General features: G+C 45.7%; 1 protein-coding gene across 1 annotated transcript in view; it reads left to right on the plus strand.

Annotated features, from left to right (window-relative positions):
* The first annotated feature begins 226 nt into the window (after window positions 1–226).
* The window catches only part of LOC135909730 (cytochrome P450 3A6-like), a 39,634-nt gene continuing 16,614 nt past the window's right edge, over window positions 227–23,246 (plus strand). The window contains exons 1-6 of the mRNA XM_065441790.2: window positions 227–323; window positions 893–945; window positions 2,192–2,288; window positions 3,227–3,352; window positions 10,678–10,915; window positions 21,997–22,127. Of these exons, the coding sequence (XP_065297862.1) occupies window positions 2,217–2,288; window positions 3,227–3,352; window positions 10,678–10,915; window positions 21,997–22,127 (567 nt within the window). The 5' untranslated portion in view covers window positions 227–323; window positions 893–945; window positions 2,192–2,216. The remainder of the gene's footprint in view (window positions 324–892; window positions 946–2,191; window positions 2,289–3,226; window positions 3,353–10,677; window positions 10,916–21,996; window positions 22,128–23,246) is intronic.

Here is a 23,246-nt window from a genome sequence, read left to right on the forward strand (position 1 = left end):
TTATGAGCGGTTTCCTCACAATGATCTTTATTTAAGAGGAGCACACTCTCTGTCCTTTTTTTAGTAGACAATCGCAGTGACTTCTTGCACTTCAGTGTCTTTGCTCCAATGTTAAAGAAGAAGCAGTTTTCTTCTTTTTATTTATGCGCTAAGATGCTTACCCTATACGCCATATTGCCGTGAGCAAGTCACATCGAGCACACCTTGTCGTTTATTTCTACAGGCAGCGTCGTAAATGCTTCGACGCTTTCGATGGCACGGGAGTACCAACCGTGCCACTCCGGAGTCCCATCACTGGCAATACGAATGAATTCTGGGAACCCGTAAGTACATCAGTGCTAAGATTGTAAAACGCGTGCTTTTTGGGAAGGGTTTATTCGACGCATGTGAAATTACATACAGAGAACGCTCATTTTCGATGGGTATGAATATGTTTTGTTTTGCTATTGTTCTATTAGCATAGTTTTGTTTGCATTATATTTATCTCCATAACCTCTCTCTGCAACTGGGATTACAGACAAGGCGAGTACGCTGAATAAACACCAAAACACAGCAGCAAGCAATATATCTTTTTACGTAACAGTATTACGGGTAAGAAATGTGGAAGTATTCCCGAACAGCATTCTTCTGTTATGATGCACCTTTAAAAAATAAAGCTTGAATTACCGCTTAGTAACACGATTCAACAGCAGCCGTGCTCATAGTCTAGCTCCGTCAGCAGATATGAAATTACCGCGACTGCTGCATTTACGGGGCGATAACCTAACTTCATGAGCTTATATACTTTGGCCATGACACAAGAAAAGCGAAAAACCCGAAATCGATTACATTTCTTGTTATTTGTGTTACGTTTGTACCAAAAATCATTGCGTCGAACGGCTTGTTGTTCCAGAATCTCATCGAAAGGCTCGATGAATGGGTGAAAGGATATGGCAACGTTTTTGGGTCAGTACTTTTTCCAGCAATATGTGCTCATGTCACGTGTAAATATGAGGAATATTACATGTTTTACTTATGCACAGCTGCTTGCTTCGCTTCAGGAGGCAGAAACATTGCTTGAGCAATACAATCATTCTCTGTGAACATAACGCCTATGTAAGCTCCTACGATTGTAACTGCACTCCATGATTTGCGTCATGAGGCAAGTCGGAAAATTCCAAGCTCTTAAATATGGAAATATTGTTCAGCAAGGAGGTGCAAGCGTTGAAGTGGTTACATGACGGCCATAACCATGGGGTTGCAGCACCGTGAAGCCAGCATCTGTTGCTCTGTGTGCTGAACGAAAGATAGCTACTGTTGTACGTCGACTCTAAAACATAGCGTCCACGACGTGTTTCTGGGTTGCGTAATATCTTGCGCTGCGTGAATTCAGCAAGAACTTGGCCTTCGAAATATGTTTCGTTACCCAGAGAGAGAGCCGTCCTTGTGATCTGGATTTGGAGACCATCTAATAACGTTGCTGGTAATTGCAAGGTTCTTTGTTCAATGAGCTCTTGGCGTACTATTGATACGCGCTGAGGTCTTTAGCTATTTGTGTGCAGAGCACGGATGATTTATCACGAGGGACCACTGCAGTGTGCTGCCTTGTAGTTAGAGCGGTAAGTGCGGTAAACAGAAAGGTCTAACCGCGGCTAAGTCAGCTGGAACGAACGCCAGAACCATTTTGTCTTGGTGGAATCTTTCGAAAACTTGTTGTATGCGTTTTTGGTACGAGATGGGGGAGCACCGATCTGTAGGCTTATGAGCTCACGTGTTTTCAAGGGCGCAAGTGATATCACGGTTTGATGGCAGACTTTTATGACGATGACACTAAGAATCTGGTGGTGTGCTTCACCAGGAGATTCTTAGTGCGGCGAGTTAACGACAACAAAATTACATCAGTGGCGAGAACCGCAATCATAAGCGCGACGGAATAGACGGACAGTCAAAATAATCCCGTTGGAGCGCTTAAGTTCTATCGCAAAAAAAAGAAGCTGTATTTGTGGTCCAAAGATTGCTGCCATTCTGCTGTCGAAAGAAATATTTGATTTGAGTAGACTTTTCCTGGTGCTTGTAACCATGTTAAGCTTTTTTTTTTTCAAACTTCATGCATGCGGATTTGGTTTGATGCCATGCATAAATAATGGTACTTTCGTAGGTTTTCTTTCTTTTTCGAACACTTGAACCATTGATTCGTGAATGCATTTCCCAGATTCTTCATCGGTGATACGCCATTTATGGTGGTCAAGGATCTGGACATGATAAACGAAATATTCATCAAGGAGGCAAACAAGTTTTCAGGCCGTGGTGTAAGTAAAACGCCTTCTAATATCGAGGCACTTCGTCTTTTCACTTGTCGTCAGCTTTAGGCCAGAAAAGGCAGAGTAGAGTGGTATGCTCGGTTGATTTTCTTGGAATGGATCTAACGAGCATCTTTCTTTTTATTTCGCTAAACTGAGCGCCGCAATGCGCGTGAAGTAAAGTTTTTTATACATGAAGCTTATACATAATGCATGAGGCACATGCAATATGTGCATTTGTGCCTTGCCAGGCACAAATGCACATAATGAAGCCCGCGGGTATAAAAAAGTACCTGAGAACACACTCAAACTCAAAGTCCACTCATATAAATAAGTGAAGCACTGCGCATTTAAGTCATCTCACCTTAAAGAAACAGCAACAGAAAACAGAAACATAAGGTGTAGTTATACTGTATAACTAGAATAAAGCCAGGGCGCATAAAGAAAGGCAGATAATGTTCACACGAAGACACATGAATCCAGGCATAGAATGAAACAAAGGCCCGCCGAATGAAACAATAATTATACAGAGTGAGCTCACAGCACACGATAAATAGTCTGCCCACTACTTTCCTAGAAGTAATGACCCCAAGTAGTGCTACAGAGAACAGCGCCCTTTTCTGATCAGCACCTGTCGCTTGAAATACTCAACAAATCACACGGCGCTAGCGTTATGCCTTTGCACAGCCAAGCCCTTGAATCTATTACTGCTCACTACGCTAAAAGCCGTTCACCATGAATGTTTTCAGCGAACGTTGTTCGAAGGCATGCGAAGTACTGCACAGGCTTTGTGCGCCAGTTACGCAGGCCTCAGTATGAGATTTCGTTTATGTTGTTTGTGAATGTGAATTCAGTCTTCGGGTTTGTTTTAAGATCTTTTTAAATAATTTGCTAGCAGCATGTTATATGAACGTGTCCCAACAATGTTTAAAACCTTTTCTTCTAAGCGCATGTTTCACATGTACGAGCAAGACCCGCTCTTCGCCAAGTACCTTATCTTCTCCAAGGGTTCTGTGTGGAAGCGCTCCCGAAACTGCATGTCGCAGTTCTTTACGTCGTCGAAGCTACGAGCGGTAAGTGATTGCACGACAGGAACGCTGATGAGGGGCTCTCAGGGGGTGTCACTATTACAGTTTACTGTTATGGCCGCGAACAACAAAATTCGAAATAGAAAGCGGCCTGTTTAGGCAATAACTTGACGCCGCATAAGTTCGTTTTTAAACAGTTCCACTATGTATTCCTGTCGTATACAAATGTACTTGTGTAATTGAATGACTTGTAGAGCAGGTTAGCACATCGTTATTTGTAAACAAGGGTGCTGGGACGACACGACAAGGCGGAATGACACAAATACAAGCCCTAATTTTGAGCGCTTCTATGGTATATGTCCTCTTCTTACGTCATCATCCCACCTCGTTATCATTGTATATACATACGTAGCAGGGCTTTAAATCTTTAGCAACAAATATTTTCTCTACAGAAAGGTTTTATGGTATCCTCTAATGACATTTTGTGCATTCTGTTTGGAAAACCAACAAGTTATAGAAATTAGTTCTCTTAAAGACAAAGCTGCTTTAGCAGCCCTCAATATATGGAATTATCTCTTTTTTTTTGTTATGCACTTGGCTGGTTAGTACACAAGTGCATAATTATTAGAAAGTGTATTTCTTGAGCGATAACGAATTTTGTTGCGAAAATACCCATGAGCAAGCCTTCAGCGCGCCGCTTCCAGATCCTTCGCTAACCTTGTCATGCTTTACGCCGATTGTACACTACTTTTTGCATATGCATAAATAATCGCCCGCCGAGATTTCATTCTATTCGGGTTTATCGATGGCCGAATATGCTCGACGCAATCGGTCTTAGTCGAGTGTTGCATGCTGTTTTGGTACAAGTTCGACCAAAAAATTGTTTTTTTTATTTCTCTCCCTAATAATGGTGTTCCTGCTAACATATCTGAATTTTAAGATTATGGGGTTTTACGTGCCAAAACCACTTTCTGATTATAAGGCACGCCACAGTGGAGGACTCCGGAAATTTTGACCACCTGAGGTTCTTTAACGTGCACCTAAATCTAAGTACACGGGTGTTTTCGCATTTCGACCTCATCGAAATGCGGCCGCCATGGCCGGGATTCGGTCCCACGACCTCGTGCTCAGCGGGCTAACACCATAGCCACTGAGCAACCATGGCGGGTTATCTGAATTTTGCATGCTTACGTATAACGTACGCACACACAAACTCACATTCTTATACATGCATTTTGAAGGTTTAGAGACTACATCGAGTCCCGTTTTGCTGTCGTAGCCTTTAAAAGCCCCGCAGATTTAGTGCCCAAATACAAATGCATCTCCTAAGCCCCAAACGCAAGAATGTGAGCTTCTTAAAGGCCTCTCATTTAGAGAATTCTTCGAGGAACTTTGCGAAGACGAAGGAAGAACGAAGTCGTATAAATAGATTGTTTGTAAGGTGAAAGCCTTTTTAGGCTCACTGTCAAGTTCGTGTCGGCAGACCTGACCGCCTGACTGTCCGCCGAAGCGTCATCACGCCATATGAAGACAGGTTAAACAAAGATTAAAGAATGAAAAACTATTGATATTGAAGGACAACGTTTGGTAGAGATTGGTAGAGGCTAATGATGACTAGTAATTACTAATTATGACTACTAATGATTTGTAAAGACTACTAATGAATCCGAAATGACAAATATGTCTAACGACGGCTTGTAATTGCCACAATTCATTAGAAATGACTAGAAATGTCTATTAATGGGTAGTAATGACTAAAATGACCATTGATTACTTGTTATGTCTACTAATGACTACGAAATGACCAATATTGAGGCGAAATAAGTTTGCACGTGATGGCACGGGACCCTTAAGGCGAGAACGACGAAGTTCGTGGTTGCGCGCGCGCTCTCCGAGGACCAGCCATCTCTAAAGGCAGACGTTTTTTGCCAATTTGTATTTTGCCAAACTGTTTTGGTTGTAATAGCTAGGTGATATTTTGGTGGAGGTGCGGGGTACGGTCGATGTTAAGATCTCCGGAGCATACCCTAGACGTAAGCCCGGCGAGTAGTTCAGCCGAGCTTACCCCTGTGCACGTACGTGCCAGCCGATGTCTCCAGGGACTCCAGCCACAGCAGGTCTGCTACCCGAACGAACTAGAATAACGAACCAACCACCTCCTGCCACTCCTGCAGCATCGCACGTTGGCGTCAATCACATCCGGACGCCGAATCTGTTCCACGGAAGTGGTTCAGAGGACGCCGACGACTGGCTTGACCATTTTGACCGGGTTGCCAACCTCAACGACTGGAACCACGAGCGTAACCTACGTTACGTGTACTTCTTTCTTGAGGATTCCACGAAAACATGCTTTGAGAACCACGAGGCGACACTGACGTCATGGGAAGAATTTTGTAGGCAGTTCCTCAATGCCTTCGCCAGGGCGGACAGGAAGGAGAGGGCGGAGTTAGCGTTGGAGGCAACAATTCAAGGCCCGAATGAGCGAGTGACGGCGTACGTAGAAGACATGAATCGGCTTTCAGACATGCGGACCCTTTGATGACTGAAACAAAGAAGGTGCGCCATCTCATGCGCGACGTCAAAGAGGAAATCTTTGCTGGCCTCATTCAAAATCCGACGACGACACTTCCAGAGTTCCATGACGAAGCCACTAGTATGGAAAAGGCCCTTCAACAGTGGGCCAGGCAAAACAACCGCGATGCCATGGTTTCAAGGGAGCTCTCTGCCGTTACCCTCGGTAACGACGTTGGCGCCTTTCGAGAACTCATCAGGGCTGTCGTCAAGGAGGAACTGCAGCAGATGCAAACGACCACTGCCCCTGTCGGACAACTTTCCATTGCGGAAATGGCGCGCGCCAATGTCCGACAGGCCGTCCATAATCCTGGACAGTACGAGGCACCACAGCAGGGACCGCACGCCGAAATGAGTTACGCTGAAGCAGTACACCATCCACCACCCTCAAGTGCGTGCAGCATGGTGCACCCCACTCAACAAATAGACGTAAGCTGCAGGCCGCCTCGCAGCCCACCGCACATCGCCGAAGCAAGGACTAGGAAGAGAGACGTCTGGGGCACCACAGACTACAAGCCCCTTTGTTTTCATTGTGGCGAAGCCGGACACATCTACAGAATGTGTCCTTATCGTCATGTGGGGCTCCGTGTATTCTCGCCGAATGCATCTCGTCCACGACCTGGTGAGCGGCCGCCGGAAATGGAGCGTTTCGTCGCGAATCGTCGAAATGTTGATCAGCGATGGCAGGAGCCCCGTTCGTCGTCTCCTGCTCGTTACATGTCACCATCACCAAGCCAAGCCTATACTCGCGGCGCTGAGACGCCGCTTGCCTAGCCCGGCGGGTCGGGAAAACTGAGTTCAGCGACCTTCGGAGGTGAGGCCGCTGACGACGACCGTACGCAAGATACTCCACTACGACGGACGGAGTCAAACACCTTACGAGAGCAAGTAACGTCGAACATTACCGTCACCATAGACGACGAAGAAATAACGGCGTTAATCGACACTGGAGCGGACACCTCAGTTATGAGCATGGACCTTGCCTGCAAGCTGAAGAAAGTTTCTGCCGGGTGGACTGGGTCGCAGATTCGCACTGCAGGGGGCCATCTGCTAACCCCGGTAGGAAGATGCACAGCGCGCGGGAGCATTCGTGGGTTTTCGTACGTCGGAGATTTCGTTATCCTCCCAAGCTGGTCGAGGGACCTAATTCTGGTAATGGACTTTCTGCAGGCTAATGGAGCTGTGTTTAACTTACAAAAGTCGCGGGTAACGTTTTCGACAGCGCAGGCCTTAGCAGGGAGCAGCACTGACGACACGTATGTCAACGCCTTGAGGATTGTTGACGAGAACCTCATGGTGCCGCCACGGAGCAGCGTAGTGACCCTCGTCACCTGCGACGCATTCGACGGCTATGAGGGTATTGCCGAGGCAAATATCCCGCTGCTGCTCGAATGATACAACTGCATCGCCCGGGGCCTTGTTCGAATACAGCATAAGTGCTCGCAAGTTTTGTTGACAAACTTCACCCATGAGTATCAGCACGTCCCTCAAGGTACAGCTGTGGCATTCCTGAACGACATTGCTGACTTCTCCGACATCGGCACATTACAAGTGACTTCACCGGATGCAACAACTCACGCCAGCCTGGTCCCGCGTCTACATTAATGCTGACTTAGCAGATGTACAGGAGGATCAGCTGCTGGGCCTACTGACAGAATTCTCCGGCTGTTTTTCCACGGAATCCAAAGTCCAAAGCACTTCCGCTACGTAACACCTGATCGTTACAGAGGAATCGGCGCGGCGTGTTCGTCAGCATCCGTATCGCGTGTCACCTATGGAGCGGGAGGCGATTAAGCGTCAAGTTCAAGAAATGTTAAATGATGACGTCATCCAGCCGTCGACAAGTCCGTGGGCATCGCCTGTCGTACTAGTAAAAAAGAAAGACAACACACTCCGCTTCTGCGTTGACTACAGACGGCTTAACCGAGTCACCAAACGCGACGTTTATCCCCTGCCACTGATCGATGACCCTTTGGACCGTCTGCGTCATGCTCAGTTCTTTATTTCGTTAGACCTAAAGTCAGGCTACTGGCAAATCGAAGTGGACGAGCGCGACCGTGAAAAAACCGCCTTCGTGACTCCCGATGGGCTGTACGAATTTAAAGTGCTGCCTTTCGGTCTCTGTTCCTCTCCTGCTACGTTCCAACGAATGATGGACACTGCACTCGTTGGACTGAAGTGGCAGACGTGTCTAGTGTACCTAGACGACGTTGTTGTGTTTTCCAGCACGTTCTATGAACATCTCGACCAGCTACGAAGTGTCCTTCCCGCAATACGCAAGGCCAACCTCACCATCAAGCCTGAAAAAATGTTACTTTGGCTTCCAGGAACTCAAGTTTCTAGGCTACGTGGTCAGCTCCCAAGGAGTACGACCAGACCCAGAAAGACTTGCTGCCGTTGCCGAGTTTCCTCGTCCTAAAGACGAAAAGGCTGTTCAGCGGTTCCTGGGCCTCGGTGCTTACTACCGTCGTTTCGTTGAAGGCTTCTCAAGGATTGCTGAACCGCTCACGAGACTGACGCGACAAGATGTGCCCTTAGCGTGGACGGAAGAACATTAGCAGGCCTTCACCAAACTGCGTAAATGCCTTCAATCCGCTCCAGTGCTGGCGCATTTTGATGACACCGCGGCAACTGAAATACATACCGACGCCAGCAACGTTGAACTCGGGGCCATTCTGGTTCAATGGGAAGATAGCGCAGAACGCGTAATTGCGTACGCGAGTCGTAGTCTGACAAAAGCAGGAGATAATTATTCAACGACCGAAAAAGAATGCTTAGCAGTCGCGTGGGCCATCAGCAAGTTCCAATCCTACTTATACGGCCGGCCATATCGAGCGATCAGTGATCGCCACTCGCTCTGCTGTCTTGCCAATCTACGAGATCTACGTTTACAGCGGAGTTATTGCAACAAGTCTTCACATTGACGCACACCGACCACCGAAAAACGGCAGCCTATCATCCCCAAACTAACGGCTTAACAATATGTCTAACAACGGCTTGTTCTCACCACAATTGAGTAGAAATGACTGGAGATGCTTCCTAGTTAGCAGTAATGACTAATAATGACCTAACTGACGTGTAATGACTAGTAATGACTATGAAATGTCCAATCTGTCTAACGCCAACTTGTAATAACCACAATTGATTATAAATGCTTCCTAGTTAGCAGTAATGACTAAGAATGACTGAAATGACTTGTAATGACTAGTATTGACAATGAAATTATCAATATGCCTGACTAGAATTCATTAAACATGACTTAAAATCCTTAGTAAGGAACAGTGGTCACTAATAATGACTAAAATGATTTGCAATGACCGGGAATGGCTACTAAGGAATAAAATGTCAAACGACGAATTGTAACAACTTCAATTGATTACAATGACTAAAAATGCTTACTGTTGAGGCGAATGGTAGGAGGAAGAGCAGGCTTTCGCCGTTCACCTCTCAAGAGAGATCTTAAGAGACCCTGTAATTTTTTTGCCATGAACTTTGGCAACACAACAAGCTGCGGAATGAAGTAAGCGTAGCGCGTAGTCTAACTGCTTTCTTAGTTTGCTCAAAGCTCGTAATTAAGAGGCCAACATGAAATAGTAAGACAATATTATTTTCGCAAGGTTACTAAATGCGCATTGTACAATTACAGAGACGGCAACATTGCGATATCGTTTTGCTTAATATCTCTGTTTTACCAAAACATGAAATCAAGCCAGATGCATCCACACACAGCCGATCAAGCTATGCAGCCAAATCCAACAACAGGCATTTTGATGCCTGCTGTAGTATTACTTGCGATGGAGGGAAGCAGAATGGAGAACATTTTTGAAAAGGGTGGTTTCGGAAGCTTTTCGAGTGGGCTTAATAAACATAGTCTATTTATTATTCTAACAAAATCAGCCTAGGTATGTGTCGTCCAAAACATTGTAGTTCCGGAACATGGCGCAGGAGCAGCAATTAATTTTGCAAGATGTAGATTACGTGACGAGAACAAGGACAATGAACAAGGCTATGTAGCCTGATAAGTGATATAGAGAAAATCAGATATTTTTTTGCGGAAACATCTTGTGTGCAATGTGAAGAGTTCCAGGTATCATGCCTGTGTTAGCTGATTGCAAAGTTTTATGTTTGTGTAAGAACCAAGGAATATTTCATGAATATCAAACGCAGCATGCTCCTTCGCAATCCCATACGCCATTGTTTGCCAGTACAAACTTGTTTAACTTTACTTTCATATAACTGTTGTCATATAGAACAGTTTACCCGAGAAAAGCATTAATTTTGTATAGGTAACTGAAACTCATATGTTATAAAATAACAGTGCGTTACTTCCGTTTCGTAAACTTTCTTACATAATCGCGCTTTTTCTTATTCTATTCTTGGCATTCCTATATTTTGTCGTGCGCATCCCACCTATTCTGTGTTTGGCAAAACGTAACTTTGTTATGCGCTTTGCCCCTTTTGCTGGTGCCTTTGTGAATCCATTATTTAAAGAAAGAATAACAACCACATAATAAATAAATACATTACCAACAAAGTTGGTTGAATGTTAAACTACCAAGAAATTGGTGAAAATTGGACATTGACAAAGTCAAGAAATTACTTCACATAACTCGCAGATATGTTAGCATGTAGTTATAAGACACTCCATAAACCTTGAGCAGAAAAGGGTTGTCGGTGCTGCATTGTCGAATGCTACGAGCGGCTTTCAGTGATTAAAAAGAAACGCGTTGTAGAAAACTTGCTTATGGAGGCGATAGCGTATTTAAAACGACGCGGGCGCTCGCCTATTCCCGCCCCAGGTGATGCCGTCATTGCTGCACGCCCAGAAGCAGTTCGTCGATGTTCTGGGAGAGCACGCTGACCGCGACGCTGACGTGGACATCAACAGCCTCTGCGAGCGCTTCACCTTCGACGTGATTGGCAAGGCAGCGTACGGCATCGACACGGGCGTGCAACGGAATCCTGACCACCCGTTGTTTAAGAGTGCCCTCCCAGTCGTCGCTAATCTGACTTCGGGCTTCTTTTACCACCTTGGCCGTGAGTTTGAAAGTCTGAAAGTGTGAAAATTTATTTAACGTATGAACGTATACAATGGGAAAGTACATACTTTTGGGACCCAAGAAATTTGTTAAAGGGTCCCTACGCGTGCAAACAATGAAGGGAATCAGCGAGTAAAACTTGAGTTACATAAGCCACGGTAGAAATAGGAAAATGATTCCAATTAACCGATCACAACTGAACTCATATTGTCTTTTGAAGTTAAAGCTTTTAATTTTAGTTTGCTCTCGGGTTTTCCTCCTTGACATGGGAGCAAATGCCCACGGCGAGGCCCACGCGACGTTATTGCAAGCCATAAATAGCGTCCCATGCCTGGCAAAAAAAAAAATGAATATGCGTCTTTGTTGCGTGTTCGCGATCGCAGCTACTGCGGACGCAATCGGTGAGTTGCCCCGCTTCTCCGCCAACTGCGAAGCGTAGTGATGTGCGATTATAGTGATGCGCGGTAGGCAACGCCATCTGGTGGTGCTCTAGAGAGCCGAGCTGCACGTCACGTCACTGAGCTCTCTACGACAGGGGAAAGGTCAGCGGTGGACGTGCGCGCGGCATCGGGTCTAAGTGAGAATAGTAATTTTTGAGACGGAATCGAATACGTGTATAGAATACTGCCAGAAAAAAAATGGAATCGAATCGAATACCCAGTAGTTTTTTAATAGCTTTCCAATATTGGAGTGCCCTTTCCTGGTAATACCATAAAGCTATCTTCAGGTCCTGTATATTCACAATGTTATCAACTTCCTGCCGTTACACTGCGCTTCTTGAAGCGTCATTCATTATATTTACGAATGGAGCATTGGGAGCTCAATTCTTCGCATGCTCAGTGGCGCCTTGCACGAACATCTAATAAAGAAAATAATGACAAATTAAAAAAATTCCGTAGACAACGCCTAGTCCGCACAAGAACGCGTTCTTAAATATGTGATTATTTTCATTAACAAATTTTCGTGCAAACCGCCCCAGGACTCAACGGCGAATGCGAATGGCGGGAGTCTAGCCGGCAAAGTGGGGCTCCCTGAGCAACGTAAGGTACTGCACTGCGCAGGTACTTTTGTTTTATGCCTGCTATCGCCACAACCATAAAGTTTGTTCCTTACGTGGGCCATGTTTATGCTTAATTGCGGGCAGCTGAAGATTCGGAACATACAAATATTTAGCAGAAAATACTCGTGTTTATAACTCGTTACTAATCAATACGAAGGCCGAATAAAATATTTACATTTTTGCTTGGTTATTTAAAAGAATGCAATATAGGCAATCCCTTAATCACGTACCGAAGCGCTGGAACCGGCAGCGACGTGATTTTGGCATGAGCACGCCCCATCACTGCGTGTCATTCTTGCAATAAATCGCATTATGCTTTTCTAGCTTAACGCAGCCGTAATATAGACGAACGGTTAATCTTCATCGATGTCCGCCTTTCATTCAGTCGGCCTAATCAATTAGACCTGTTCGAATAATCGTTTTCGAGAATTTGACTGGAGTGGCGCGAAAATGTCGAAAATTGTACTGGAATGGTGGCGTGCGGGCACTGGCTGTGAGGCTGGAGTAGAGCGCTGTCGACTGTTTTTTTTTCTTAACGAGACCCGAGTGCTGCTGAGCCGACCCCTTCCCCTCTTTCCCCCCCCCCTCCCAGAGCCACCAAATTGCCCGAACCAGGTGACTTGAAACTCCCTCGCAATTCAAAGCATATTACAGCAACCCTGTCGTTGATCTCCATGCCACTTCCAGTCCACTAAACATGTGGCACAGCGTGCGTGCTCATTTGGAGCATGCATTTGACATAGCGATGCAGTTCGTGCCGATTCCAGCAAATCTATAGCGTGCGAGCATCAATTCTTGCATGTTGATTGTGTTGATTGTGTGGTTATTCAAAGAAGGCGTCGGTTTCACCGAAACATCGAAGCCAATTGACATTCCTTCCCTCTGTAGAAAAGAGCATGCAGTTTGAAATTCAAAAGCCCTTATGTTCTTTTGCTCTGTGCATATTGCAATCCATATTTAAGCTGGACTTCACCTTTCACTTATGCCATATTTCTTATTTCCCGTTTAACTGTACGGCATAGGGCAACACTAGTGTCATGTCTCTTGTTTGTTACTGCAATGCGTGCTATATAATAACAAATATTGTTAATCTTTTCAAAAGCCACTAGTTCCAACTATATTTAGCATATAAAAGGTTGCAAATTTTACGCTAGCAAAAATTTATACATTTGTGTTTCAAGCTTGGTTCCGCCTCTCAAACATAAGAATAGGGGAACAAAATTTATGCAGATCCCACGCACTGGGGAATGGATGTAAGCCGAGCTTTCTCTGCTGGTCGCTATAATTGACGATAACTATCGGTGATGTTGACGGCGAACGTTTAATTTCTTCAATGTTTAGTGTAACACGAGAGTGGTGAGTTGATGCTCAATGTTGCCGTGTGTGCACCACTGCAGTCTGCGTAGTACACAAAACACAAAGGTGTTTCCTTGAGGCATTGCTGTGCGCCATATTTCATAACCTCTGATAGGGTTGAGCATTGTCATTGCCTCACATGGCACACCCCACCGTGGCAGAAGTATTAAACTTGAATGGATTTATGGGGTTGTATGTGCCAAAACGGCAATCAGATTATGAGGCACGCCGTAGTGGCGGACTCCTGAATGATTTTGACACCGTGGTGTTCTTTAAGGTGTCCGAAAGTCTAAGTGCACGTGCGTTTTTCATTTCGCACCTGTCGAAATGCCGCTGCCATGGTCGGGATCAAATCCGCGACTTGGAGCAATGCCATAAGCGCAAAGCTACCACGGCGGGCACAGACGTGTTGATTTGACGTGCGACCACTTCCGTAGTGTCGCCTGGGCCCTGCGGTGCGCTTTAATTCATGCGGATCGGCTTTGGCACGCCGTGCGTAAGTTGTCCACTTGACGTAGTTGCATGGTGTTTATTTTTCAGATACTGCAGCAACGTAGTGTTCTGCACCTTGAACTTCAATTTATACCGTTTTTCGCAACCGCTCTCGTGTAGTGTATCCTTGCCTTCTCAAGTCACCTGAAGGTGAGAAACCTCGGCACAAACACCAAGGACAACCCACAAAGGAGAGATGAAACAAGCATTGGCGCTGACTAACAACGCCAGTGCTTGCCTTTGTGTGTTGTGCTGGGTGTTCGCGCTGAGTTTTTCACCCTCAAAATAATACGTACAAACACCCCCAGCCAAAGTTTTACTCACGTCACATTTGCCTCCCACCCTCCCCCCTTGTATGGAAAGTGCCCCTTCCCCCCCTCCCCTCCTGCTCTCTACAATTATATCTACGTCCCCTCTGTACTCGCAAGTTAGTAGAATGGTAAGCGCTGCAGTTTCTTCAATGACATTGGCGTATGTGACGTGTAGTTACAGCTGTCAAGAGGTGAAAGTTCCGACGCCCAGGAAGCTCAAGAGGGCATTGTGCCGATTCGATGCGGTGGGTCCAAACGAGTTTATCGAGTCAAATTGCTAATGTGTTGTACGCGGTGTGCCATACACGAGCATCAGCAGCAGCATCAGTGGGAAAGTCTAAGGAAGAAGAAGAAGAAATGAAGGACATGAAACCATATCAAGCAACTCAAGCCATCATAGAGGCCTGCGGGATGAAATTCAAGGAAGAAGACTTTCTGGTCAGGTTCCGACCAGTGTCCAACATCGTCATCGCCAGCGCTTCTAAGGAAGAAGTTGCGGACGTAATCAGGAAGGTCAAGTACCTCACATACAGCGGCATCAATTACGAAGTAAACGCTTACGTGGCCACGCCTGGGGACGTAAGGCGGGCGGTAATCCACGGGGCTACCGATAGGACTACCATCTGAAATACTGGAATCAAAGCTGCGACTACGCAATCAAGGGGTGGAGATCCTAGCGGCAAGAATGCTGGGCAAGTCGGAGACGGCGCTAATCACCATCGACGGCCCCATCATTCCCAAATGGGTCATCTTCAGCGCAGTAGAATACAAGACATACCCCTATAGACCAACCAGACAGTTTTGCTACGTATGCGACACGCAAGGACACCGCTCAGACGTCTGCCCAGGACCGGGAGCGAGAACCTGCAGGCCGTGCGGAGCAAACAACCCAATTCAAGGACGCCAGTGCCAACCAAAGTGCCTGGTGTGTGGAGGCGAACACGCCTCCGGTACTAGGGACTGCCGGATGCGCCTAAAGAACATGGACGAGCTGCGAGGACGAAAAGCCGAAGGCGGAGCCGGAGCCGTAGGCGCCATCACAGGTGGCTGAGCTCGGAAGGAAAGCAGAGCCACTCGCGGAGCCGGGGCCGCAGCCAAACGCGGATCCGGGACCGGAGCCAGTCCAGGGACAGCTCCTTCCCGCCGCTGAGGCCACCACCTGCAGCCCAAGGGCAGAGGAAACAGCAGCCGAAACCACAACAACAACAACTAAATAAGGGCGGAGTTAAGGTAAGCTGGGGGGCAGGCCCTCCCAAATCACTGTTTCCGCACTCGGATAATAAAAATAACGACAACGAACTTAAATAACTAAGGAAAGAAAATAAGGCTCTAAGGCGAGAACTAGAGCAGAGTAGGAAGAAAACAGAACAACTAGAGGAGAGAATCAAAGAACTAATCAGGGAACTGCGACAGCAAAGGGTGGGTAGCCTGCCGCGACAGCAGACTCCATCTCCAGGTGTGAAGTAACAGCCACAGCAGCCGGAAAAGGGAATCGTAGAAATGCAAATGCAATCCTTTATGGAAAAAATGCAGGAGCAAATGAATTTGGTACAACAAAAAATCCCAATGCGAGATAAAGTTTTCGCAACTACATAAAACAAAATACGCAAAAGATAACAAATGAGGCTAGAGATAGACTCCATCACGATAAAAAATTCGGCACCGAAAACTAAAGTATAACAACAACCAACGATAAACTGAAATGGCTAGACACAACACATGAGATATATGGCAGTGGAACTGCAGAGGCTACCGAAAAAAGCAAGGCCCGCGGCAGCAATTCATAAATTCACAGTTAAATCCTCCTGACATAATCGCGCTGCAGGACGCAAACACAGTGCCGACACTCAAGGGATACACGTGCCAAGAAAAAGATCACACGGCCACCTTAATTAGTAAAAAACTAGTCGCCATAGCACACGATGAAATTCCGGACACGCGGATAGGACACATCGTGACAGAGATAATTCCAAAGAAAAAGGGACAACAAAAAAGCACTTTTATCATAAACTTATACAGTCCACCACAACAAAATGACGGGGATTTTCAGAAAATTTTTATAGGAGCCAGCAAGCTAACGAAATCCAACACCCTGCTCATAATGGGCGACTTTAATGCCATGGGGCAGAGCTGGGAATATCAAAAAGATACTAATAAGGGAACGCAAGTTAGCGACGCAGCAGAAATCACAAGCTGCACCCTGTTAACGAACGCAAACCAACCAACGTGCCTAGGCAACAGCGTTAGTCCCGAAACATGCCCAGACCTGACATGCGTCAGGGGAACTAGGCAAGCCACGTGGGAGAACCTGCTGGAGAAGCTGGGTGTCGACCATTTCATTATTAGAACGCAAGTGTCAACAGAGAACATCAAGCGCAAGATAGGAACAGGCAAAATAACGGACGGACGGGAAATAACGGACTGGAACGCTTTTCGCAAAGAATGCAAGCAACGGAGGGTGGGATAACCTCCATAGAGGAATGGTGCAAACAACTTAAGGAAATACAACAATATACCCAGGAGGTGGAAAGGCAAGAGCAAACGCCGGAGGTGGACTTGCGACTCCTCAGGTTATGGGAGGCAAGGTGTGGATAAACCAAAAGGTGGAAAAAACAACGACTGAATAAGAAGCTAAAGAAGAAGATAGCAGAGGTTACCAAGGAGGCAGAGGAATACGCAGCCCAACTCACACGACAAAGTTGGCAAAAATTTAGCGACTCGCTGAATAGAACCCTCAGCACCGCAAAGACCTGGCGTATCCTCAAGGCTCTAATAGACCCAACCAAGACCAAGTCAGAAAGTAACAAGGCCATCCAAAGACTAGTACACCTATTTGAAGGGACAGAAGAAGAGCTACTGGAAAAAGTCCGTGTAAAGTGCTACGGGCAAGATAAACCCGAAGCGTACACGGAGAGATACCGAGGCGAAGAAAACCCCGACCTAGACAGACCCATCACCGAGAAGGAAGTTTTCGCAGCAGTGAAGGCATCGACCCGGAACACAGCAGCAGGCGCGGGCAAAATTAGGAGCGCACTAATCCGCAACCTAAGTGATGAGGCGGTCACACAGCTGACGAACTTCCTCAATACACGTTGGGAAGCGGGGACACTGTCAGAGGAATGGAAACATGCAGAAGTCGTCATGATCCCCAAGCCAGGCAAAAAGGTACTAGTAGAAAACCTACGGCCGATATCACTCACTTCGTGCCTTGGCAAGTTGTACGAGCGAATCGTGACAAGGCGGCTACAACAATAAATGGAAGACGAAGGTGTTTATCCCCACAGTATGCACGGCTTTCACAACAAATTATCAACCCAAGACGTCCTACTACAAATTAAAGAGGGGGTTCTAAGCAACATCCCCTACAACGGAGAAAACATAATAGTGGCACTCGATGTCAAAGGGGCGATCGACAACACCAGCCACGCGGCCATCCTCAAGGGACTGGATGATCTCAGCAGCGGAAGTAGAATCCACGGCTACGTGACAGCGTTCCTATCAAACAGAACAGCCACGGTGGGGTTAGGAGACTTGCGGACAGACAAGTTCCACACGCCTAACAAAGGAACCCCGCAGAGATCCGTGATCACACCGATCCTTTTCAACATTGCAATGATTGGGATAGCCCGGAAACTGGAAGTGATCGACGGTATAAATCACGCCATTTATATCGACGATATCACCGTCTGGACTAACCAAGGCTCGCTCAGCCAAAAAGAAGAACGACTACAAGCCGGAGCAACATGTGTGGAAGAATATGTTATGGAAAGAGGCCTCGCCTGCTCGACGGAGAAATCAGAGCTCCTGAGAGTCAGAAGAGGAAAACGCTCGCAAGAACAAATTAGCGTCACCCTACAAGGACAAAAGGTACCAGAAAAAGAAGCCGGCAGGATTTTGTGAATGTTGGTGCAGAGCAATGAACACTGCACACACACCATAAACCTACTGAAGCAAGCGACGGCAGAGGTGGCACGTATGATCACCCGCATCTCGCAAAAAAGAAGCGGCATGAAGGAGGAAGATACAGTCAAGTTGATTAAGAGCCTCATAATCAGCCAGATTACGTATGGCCTCCCATATTACAACACAAACAAAGGCGAACGGGATCAGGCCGACGCCATCATAAGGAAAGCATTCAAAACAGCGCTTCAACTGCCGGCCAACACCTCGACAGAGAAGCTTCTGGCCCTCGGACTCCACAACACGTTCGAGGAGCTCAAAGAAGCACAATTAGGGTCGCAGATACTGAGACTCCAGCAGACTACCACGGGCAGAAAGCTCCGAAAAAAACTGGGGCACAAATAAATTGAAAGGCAAGAACAAAGAATGGCAAACCTACCCGATGAGTATCGCAGCACCATCAAGATAGGGTCCCTACCAAGAGACATGGACCCGAATTTACACACAGCCAGGCGGAACGCTAGGTCAAAATATGTAGAAAAATGCCCAGCAACAAAAGCGAACACGGTATACACAGACGCCGCGGTATATCCTCGAGAACAATGGGAAACAGAACAAAGAGTTGTCGCGGCAGTAATAGACTCGGACTATAGGAAAATCGCTTGCGCGTCGGCATGGGATTATACGGTAACCGAAGGAGAGGAAATGGCTCTTGCTCTAGCAGATGTGGAGGGCAACCGCACAAATAGATCCCTTATAATTCTAACAGACTCCAAGGAAGCATGCCGAAACTACATTAACGGCAGAATCGGTCAAAAAGCGCTCCAAATCTTCCTCCGCGCTGGCCAACAGAATAAACACGTTAGACACACCATCTTTTAGATACCTGGGCACACTGAGATAGAGGGCAACTACAGGGTTGACAGGATCGCTCGCGAGCATACAAACCGAGCGGGCCTAAACAGAGATCCTGAAGATTTCATGACAGTGATACCAACGTACTCTGACATACTAAATTACCATACAGGGACGAGGATCAGATATCCCCCGTCCCACAATACACTCACTCAAGAACAGGCAGTTTACTGGCGAAAGCTGCAGGCAGGAACTTTCCCAAATTTACATATACTGTGCAAAATGTTCCGAAATCAATACAGGGACAAATGCCCGTGGTGTGGTGCGATACCCACCCTTTATCACGTCACATGGCAGTGCAATGTGAATAAGGAATTTCACAAAATAGAAAATCCGAGTGCGGAGCAGTGGGAGAGCGTGCTCTCCAACCCTAGCCTCCAACGGAAGCTGGTGGATTACGCCCGACGAGCAGCCACGCTCAGTGGTGCCCTGGAATAGGGGCGGCAACCATGCAGGCCGGAGATCTTCATCAACCAATAGAAGATCAAGACATCCGGACCGACCGCTGAATTACTCTTTCTAGAGTAATAAAGCTTACTTGCTCCTCCTCCTCCTAAGGAAGGGGCACAGAAAGCTTCGCTTTAAAATTAATCGGCAATTTATAAGCCGTGGGCAACAAGACTGAGGAGCATGAGAGTAAATAGTGGAGAGGGAAGCAGAAACTATGAGGAGGAGATAGTGTTAAGGTGGTGGCTATGTCTCTTGTCGGTCAATGATATTGAACTGGACCGTGGTCGCCTCTACGCATGCCTTAGGTCATGTCACGTAATTGTCTCGTGTGTCTTTTATCAGAGATACAACCTTATGGAAGACCAGATACTGCAGTGGCCAAAATCAAAAGCGATGGCATTGTCACCTAAACTGGCAACTCGCTGCTATAGGTTATATAAATATGTACAAGGGAAATAAATTTATATTGACAAATTTACTGCCCCGCTTTGTTTATTCTTGGAGGTAAGTAACTGTTAAGGAATACTTTTTTTCTATACCTCCATTTGTGCATTCGTACTGTGGTCCTCAGCAAAGTAATGCGGCACTTAATTATAAAAAATGCCCACAGAAAGCGCCGAAAGTAGAAGGCACTGGTTCACTTCAGCATGTAGAGCCCCTCGGCATGGGGACCACTGCAGGTATGAGCCAGCCGTTGTCCGCTTACGAACTGATTTAAACATTGGGTATGTGATGATCTAATGGTTCAGAGTACTTACGGAAAATATTTTTTTGTGTGTGAATGCGGGTTCACGGCCTGTATTGACCCTAGTAGCAGCTGCGCCGGAACTTTTGCACGGCACGGGTTCTGTTGTTTACGCGCTTATGAGTTGATTACGGACAGTATATCATGCGAATTCTCTGTCAAGAGTTCATGCTGTGAGCCAGCAAAAAAACGGCTCATCAGTCTCGCTTTCTCCACTCAGAAGAACCTGTCTGACATTTACTGCGAGCAGTACTCCTCTATCTAAAACGAGAAAATTTTAAGGTGTAATTTTTGTACAAGACATTTCTAGCTTTCTCTCGAATTGTATATTTGCAAATACACGGAACATAGGATCAGTAAATTATTTCTAATGAAACAGCGAAAGAAGGAGCCGAAATTCTACAAAACTTGCAACAGGCCTATGAAAATAATGCCATAAAATGACGAACTGTGTTTAACTGAGTGAACTTTTTCGTGAAATCCATGAAGACGCCAAAAGTGACAGAGAATTAAAAAAACCATCGTGTGTGTTCCTTTAGGCTCAACGACGGCTGAATGGCTGTTAGTGTAAAAGCAGAAGCACTTACTTTGCGAAAGTTGACTTTCAGCACATTTTCAATATTATTTCGAATATTACAAAGATTTGCGCCACGATTATGCTGCAATCGTGACTTGCGAGCAAAACAACGGAAAAATGGAATGTTGCATTGATTGGAAAGAATAATACGGCAGCAATAAAGAGGGTCGTCATCGGTAACGAGACTTTTATTTACGAATGTGGCGTCGACATCGAAAAAAGAGAGCCTAAGTAAAAAAAAAAACGGAGCGATGAACAAAGCAAAAGTAAAACACAATTTCATAGTGTTCTACGACTGTCACGTAATCAAGATCAAAGAATTTCTATCGCAATATGAAATTGTAAATACAGCTTTTTACGACGACGTGCTCAAGCATCTAAAGGATATCGTGCAAGGTGCCCGACCAAATTTGTCTAAAGAGTTACGCTAGATAATGCACCGCGATAACGCTCATGCGTAGTCTGTTTTGATAGTGCGCGAGTTCTTGCTCGCAGTTCCCCATCACTGTGCTTGAACACCATTCCAACTCGCTGGAGTTAGCGCTTGACTGCTACTTCTCGTTCCCCCAATGGAAGCACGTGCTCCAGAGATGGCGGCTATCGCAACTGTGAAAAGGTAACGGCATCGCTTCTGAAGAGTTTAACTAAGGAGGACTCGCAAGGGTGCTTCCAGCAGTCAAAGAAATAAAAGGTGCAACCGTTTTAACTGAATGTTCGTTACATTAATTTTTTCTAAACATACCACACGAAAGGTTGGGATGTACTTCCTGCCTCGATAAGGCAGAGATTACCTGGGTCTTTCCTATAATTTGTCTAGTTGAGCTTAGCTTAAATAGAATGCACATAGCCTAAGGCAATGTTTCTGAGCGCACACTAATACTTATTTATGTTGCAAAAAGAGAAATCTTTTGGTAAAAATCTGTCGTTTTCAAGTTCCTGCGGCAACGTTCAGCCGAAGTTACTCCTACACAAATCGGAGACTCGCAGTCGCAGTTTTATCTAAACATTCGTGTTTTTTTTACATTTTCTGCAACCATGTACTTTGTTCCTAAGTTTCAGCACATACATTCTAACGAAAACGAAATAATATGCGACTCCAACCATTCAACCTATTTGCTTGAGGCACTTCTTAGCTATGCTGCCTCATATGTGTTTCCAGCGGCGCTTAGAGAACCAAATATTTGACGTAGAATTTGCATGGTTCGCTGATCATCGACAGAAACATCTTGCTGAAAATAAAAATCTATAGGAACTGGCATATGACCTTTTTCAGAGAACCTGTACCACTGGGAATGGCTCCTGAAATTGGCTTTCAAGGTCATCGGCGCTATTAGCAGCAATCCCCTTGCAGAAATGACCAAAAAAGCCACAGAAGTCATTCGATACCGACGAAAAAATCCGCAGGTGCGTAATCTAACCTAACATGCAATATGCTAGTGTGTATCAGTTCTACAAGTAGATAGCAATTCTAAATCACTCCTTGATGTGACGTCTCTCGGAAGGCTAAATTTCTGCACAGAGATTTCGTCGGTTTAGAGCCAGTGACATTCACCAGGTAAAATCTAATTAGGCTCAATTTATATTTATTTATATTCCTGTCATTATTCTGATATACAGAGCCTAATGCTTACCAAGCAGGCTTGTACGGAACGAATCAGATGTAATTATTTACTTGTACTCAATTACGTTATGCAATACCTTTGTAATTTATTAATAAACTGGTGTACTCATTGACGCTAGCTGTATTTCAATGACATTTTTAGTAACCAACTGCATGTAACGAGGTATATTTCTGATAAAACAATTTCTGCCACGTAGCGCATCAGGGAACAGGTAAATTGTCTGTAGAGTGGGAAGGGATGAAGTAATGTAAATTGCTTAATTACCACCTACGCACAACTAACGTTCTGCAGCTCCACCTCAGTCACCTGAACATGGAATGCTTTCAGTCTGCAGATTAGGACTATTCTCTAGGTAGCCAAGCGTGTGAGCATTTCTCTTATAATACCGTTCTCTCCCTCTCTCCCGAAATTGCTAACAGACGGCTCTCATAGGCGGTAAGAGCTGCGTCTTCATGGCTCTTCGCTTTATGCAGTCTATGAGATCTCTGACATAGGTAAAAGTTTTTTTACCGTTAAATCCATATTTTTTTTACCTGTGTAATAATACATGACCCATATACATATATATTTTTTTTTACATTTTATGACACAGATATACTTTTAGGGCGGTACAATATGCGCCATTATATTGTTACGGAGCAATCGATAGTTGGATGAATACATAGCTAGGCTGAGCGATGAAAACGACGATGAGGACGATTGCACGTGGGCCGGATCAGACATTCCATGTTGCCCTAGCTTTCTTTGTAAATATTTTGTAAATATATGTTTCTCCTACACCTTGCCTCCGTCACACATTGGTGGAAGTGCTGGCTACGTCGCGCCTCACAATAGAACTCCGCAGCGGCCATGGTGTTGGATATCTGTCTGCAAGCGCGGAAGACGTGGCGCCTACACCCGA

Source organism: Dermacentor albipictus, chromosome 8 (genome assembly GCF_038994185.2).
Source record: "Dermacentor albipictus isolate Rhodes 1998 colony chromosome 8, USDA_Dalb.pri_finalv2, whole genome shotgun sequence".
Lineage (NCBI taxonomy): Eukaryota > Metazoa > Arthropoda > Arachnida > Ixodida > Ixodidae > Dermacentor > Dermacentor albipictus.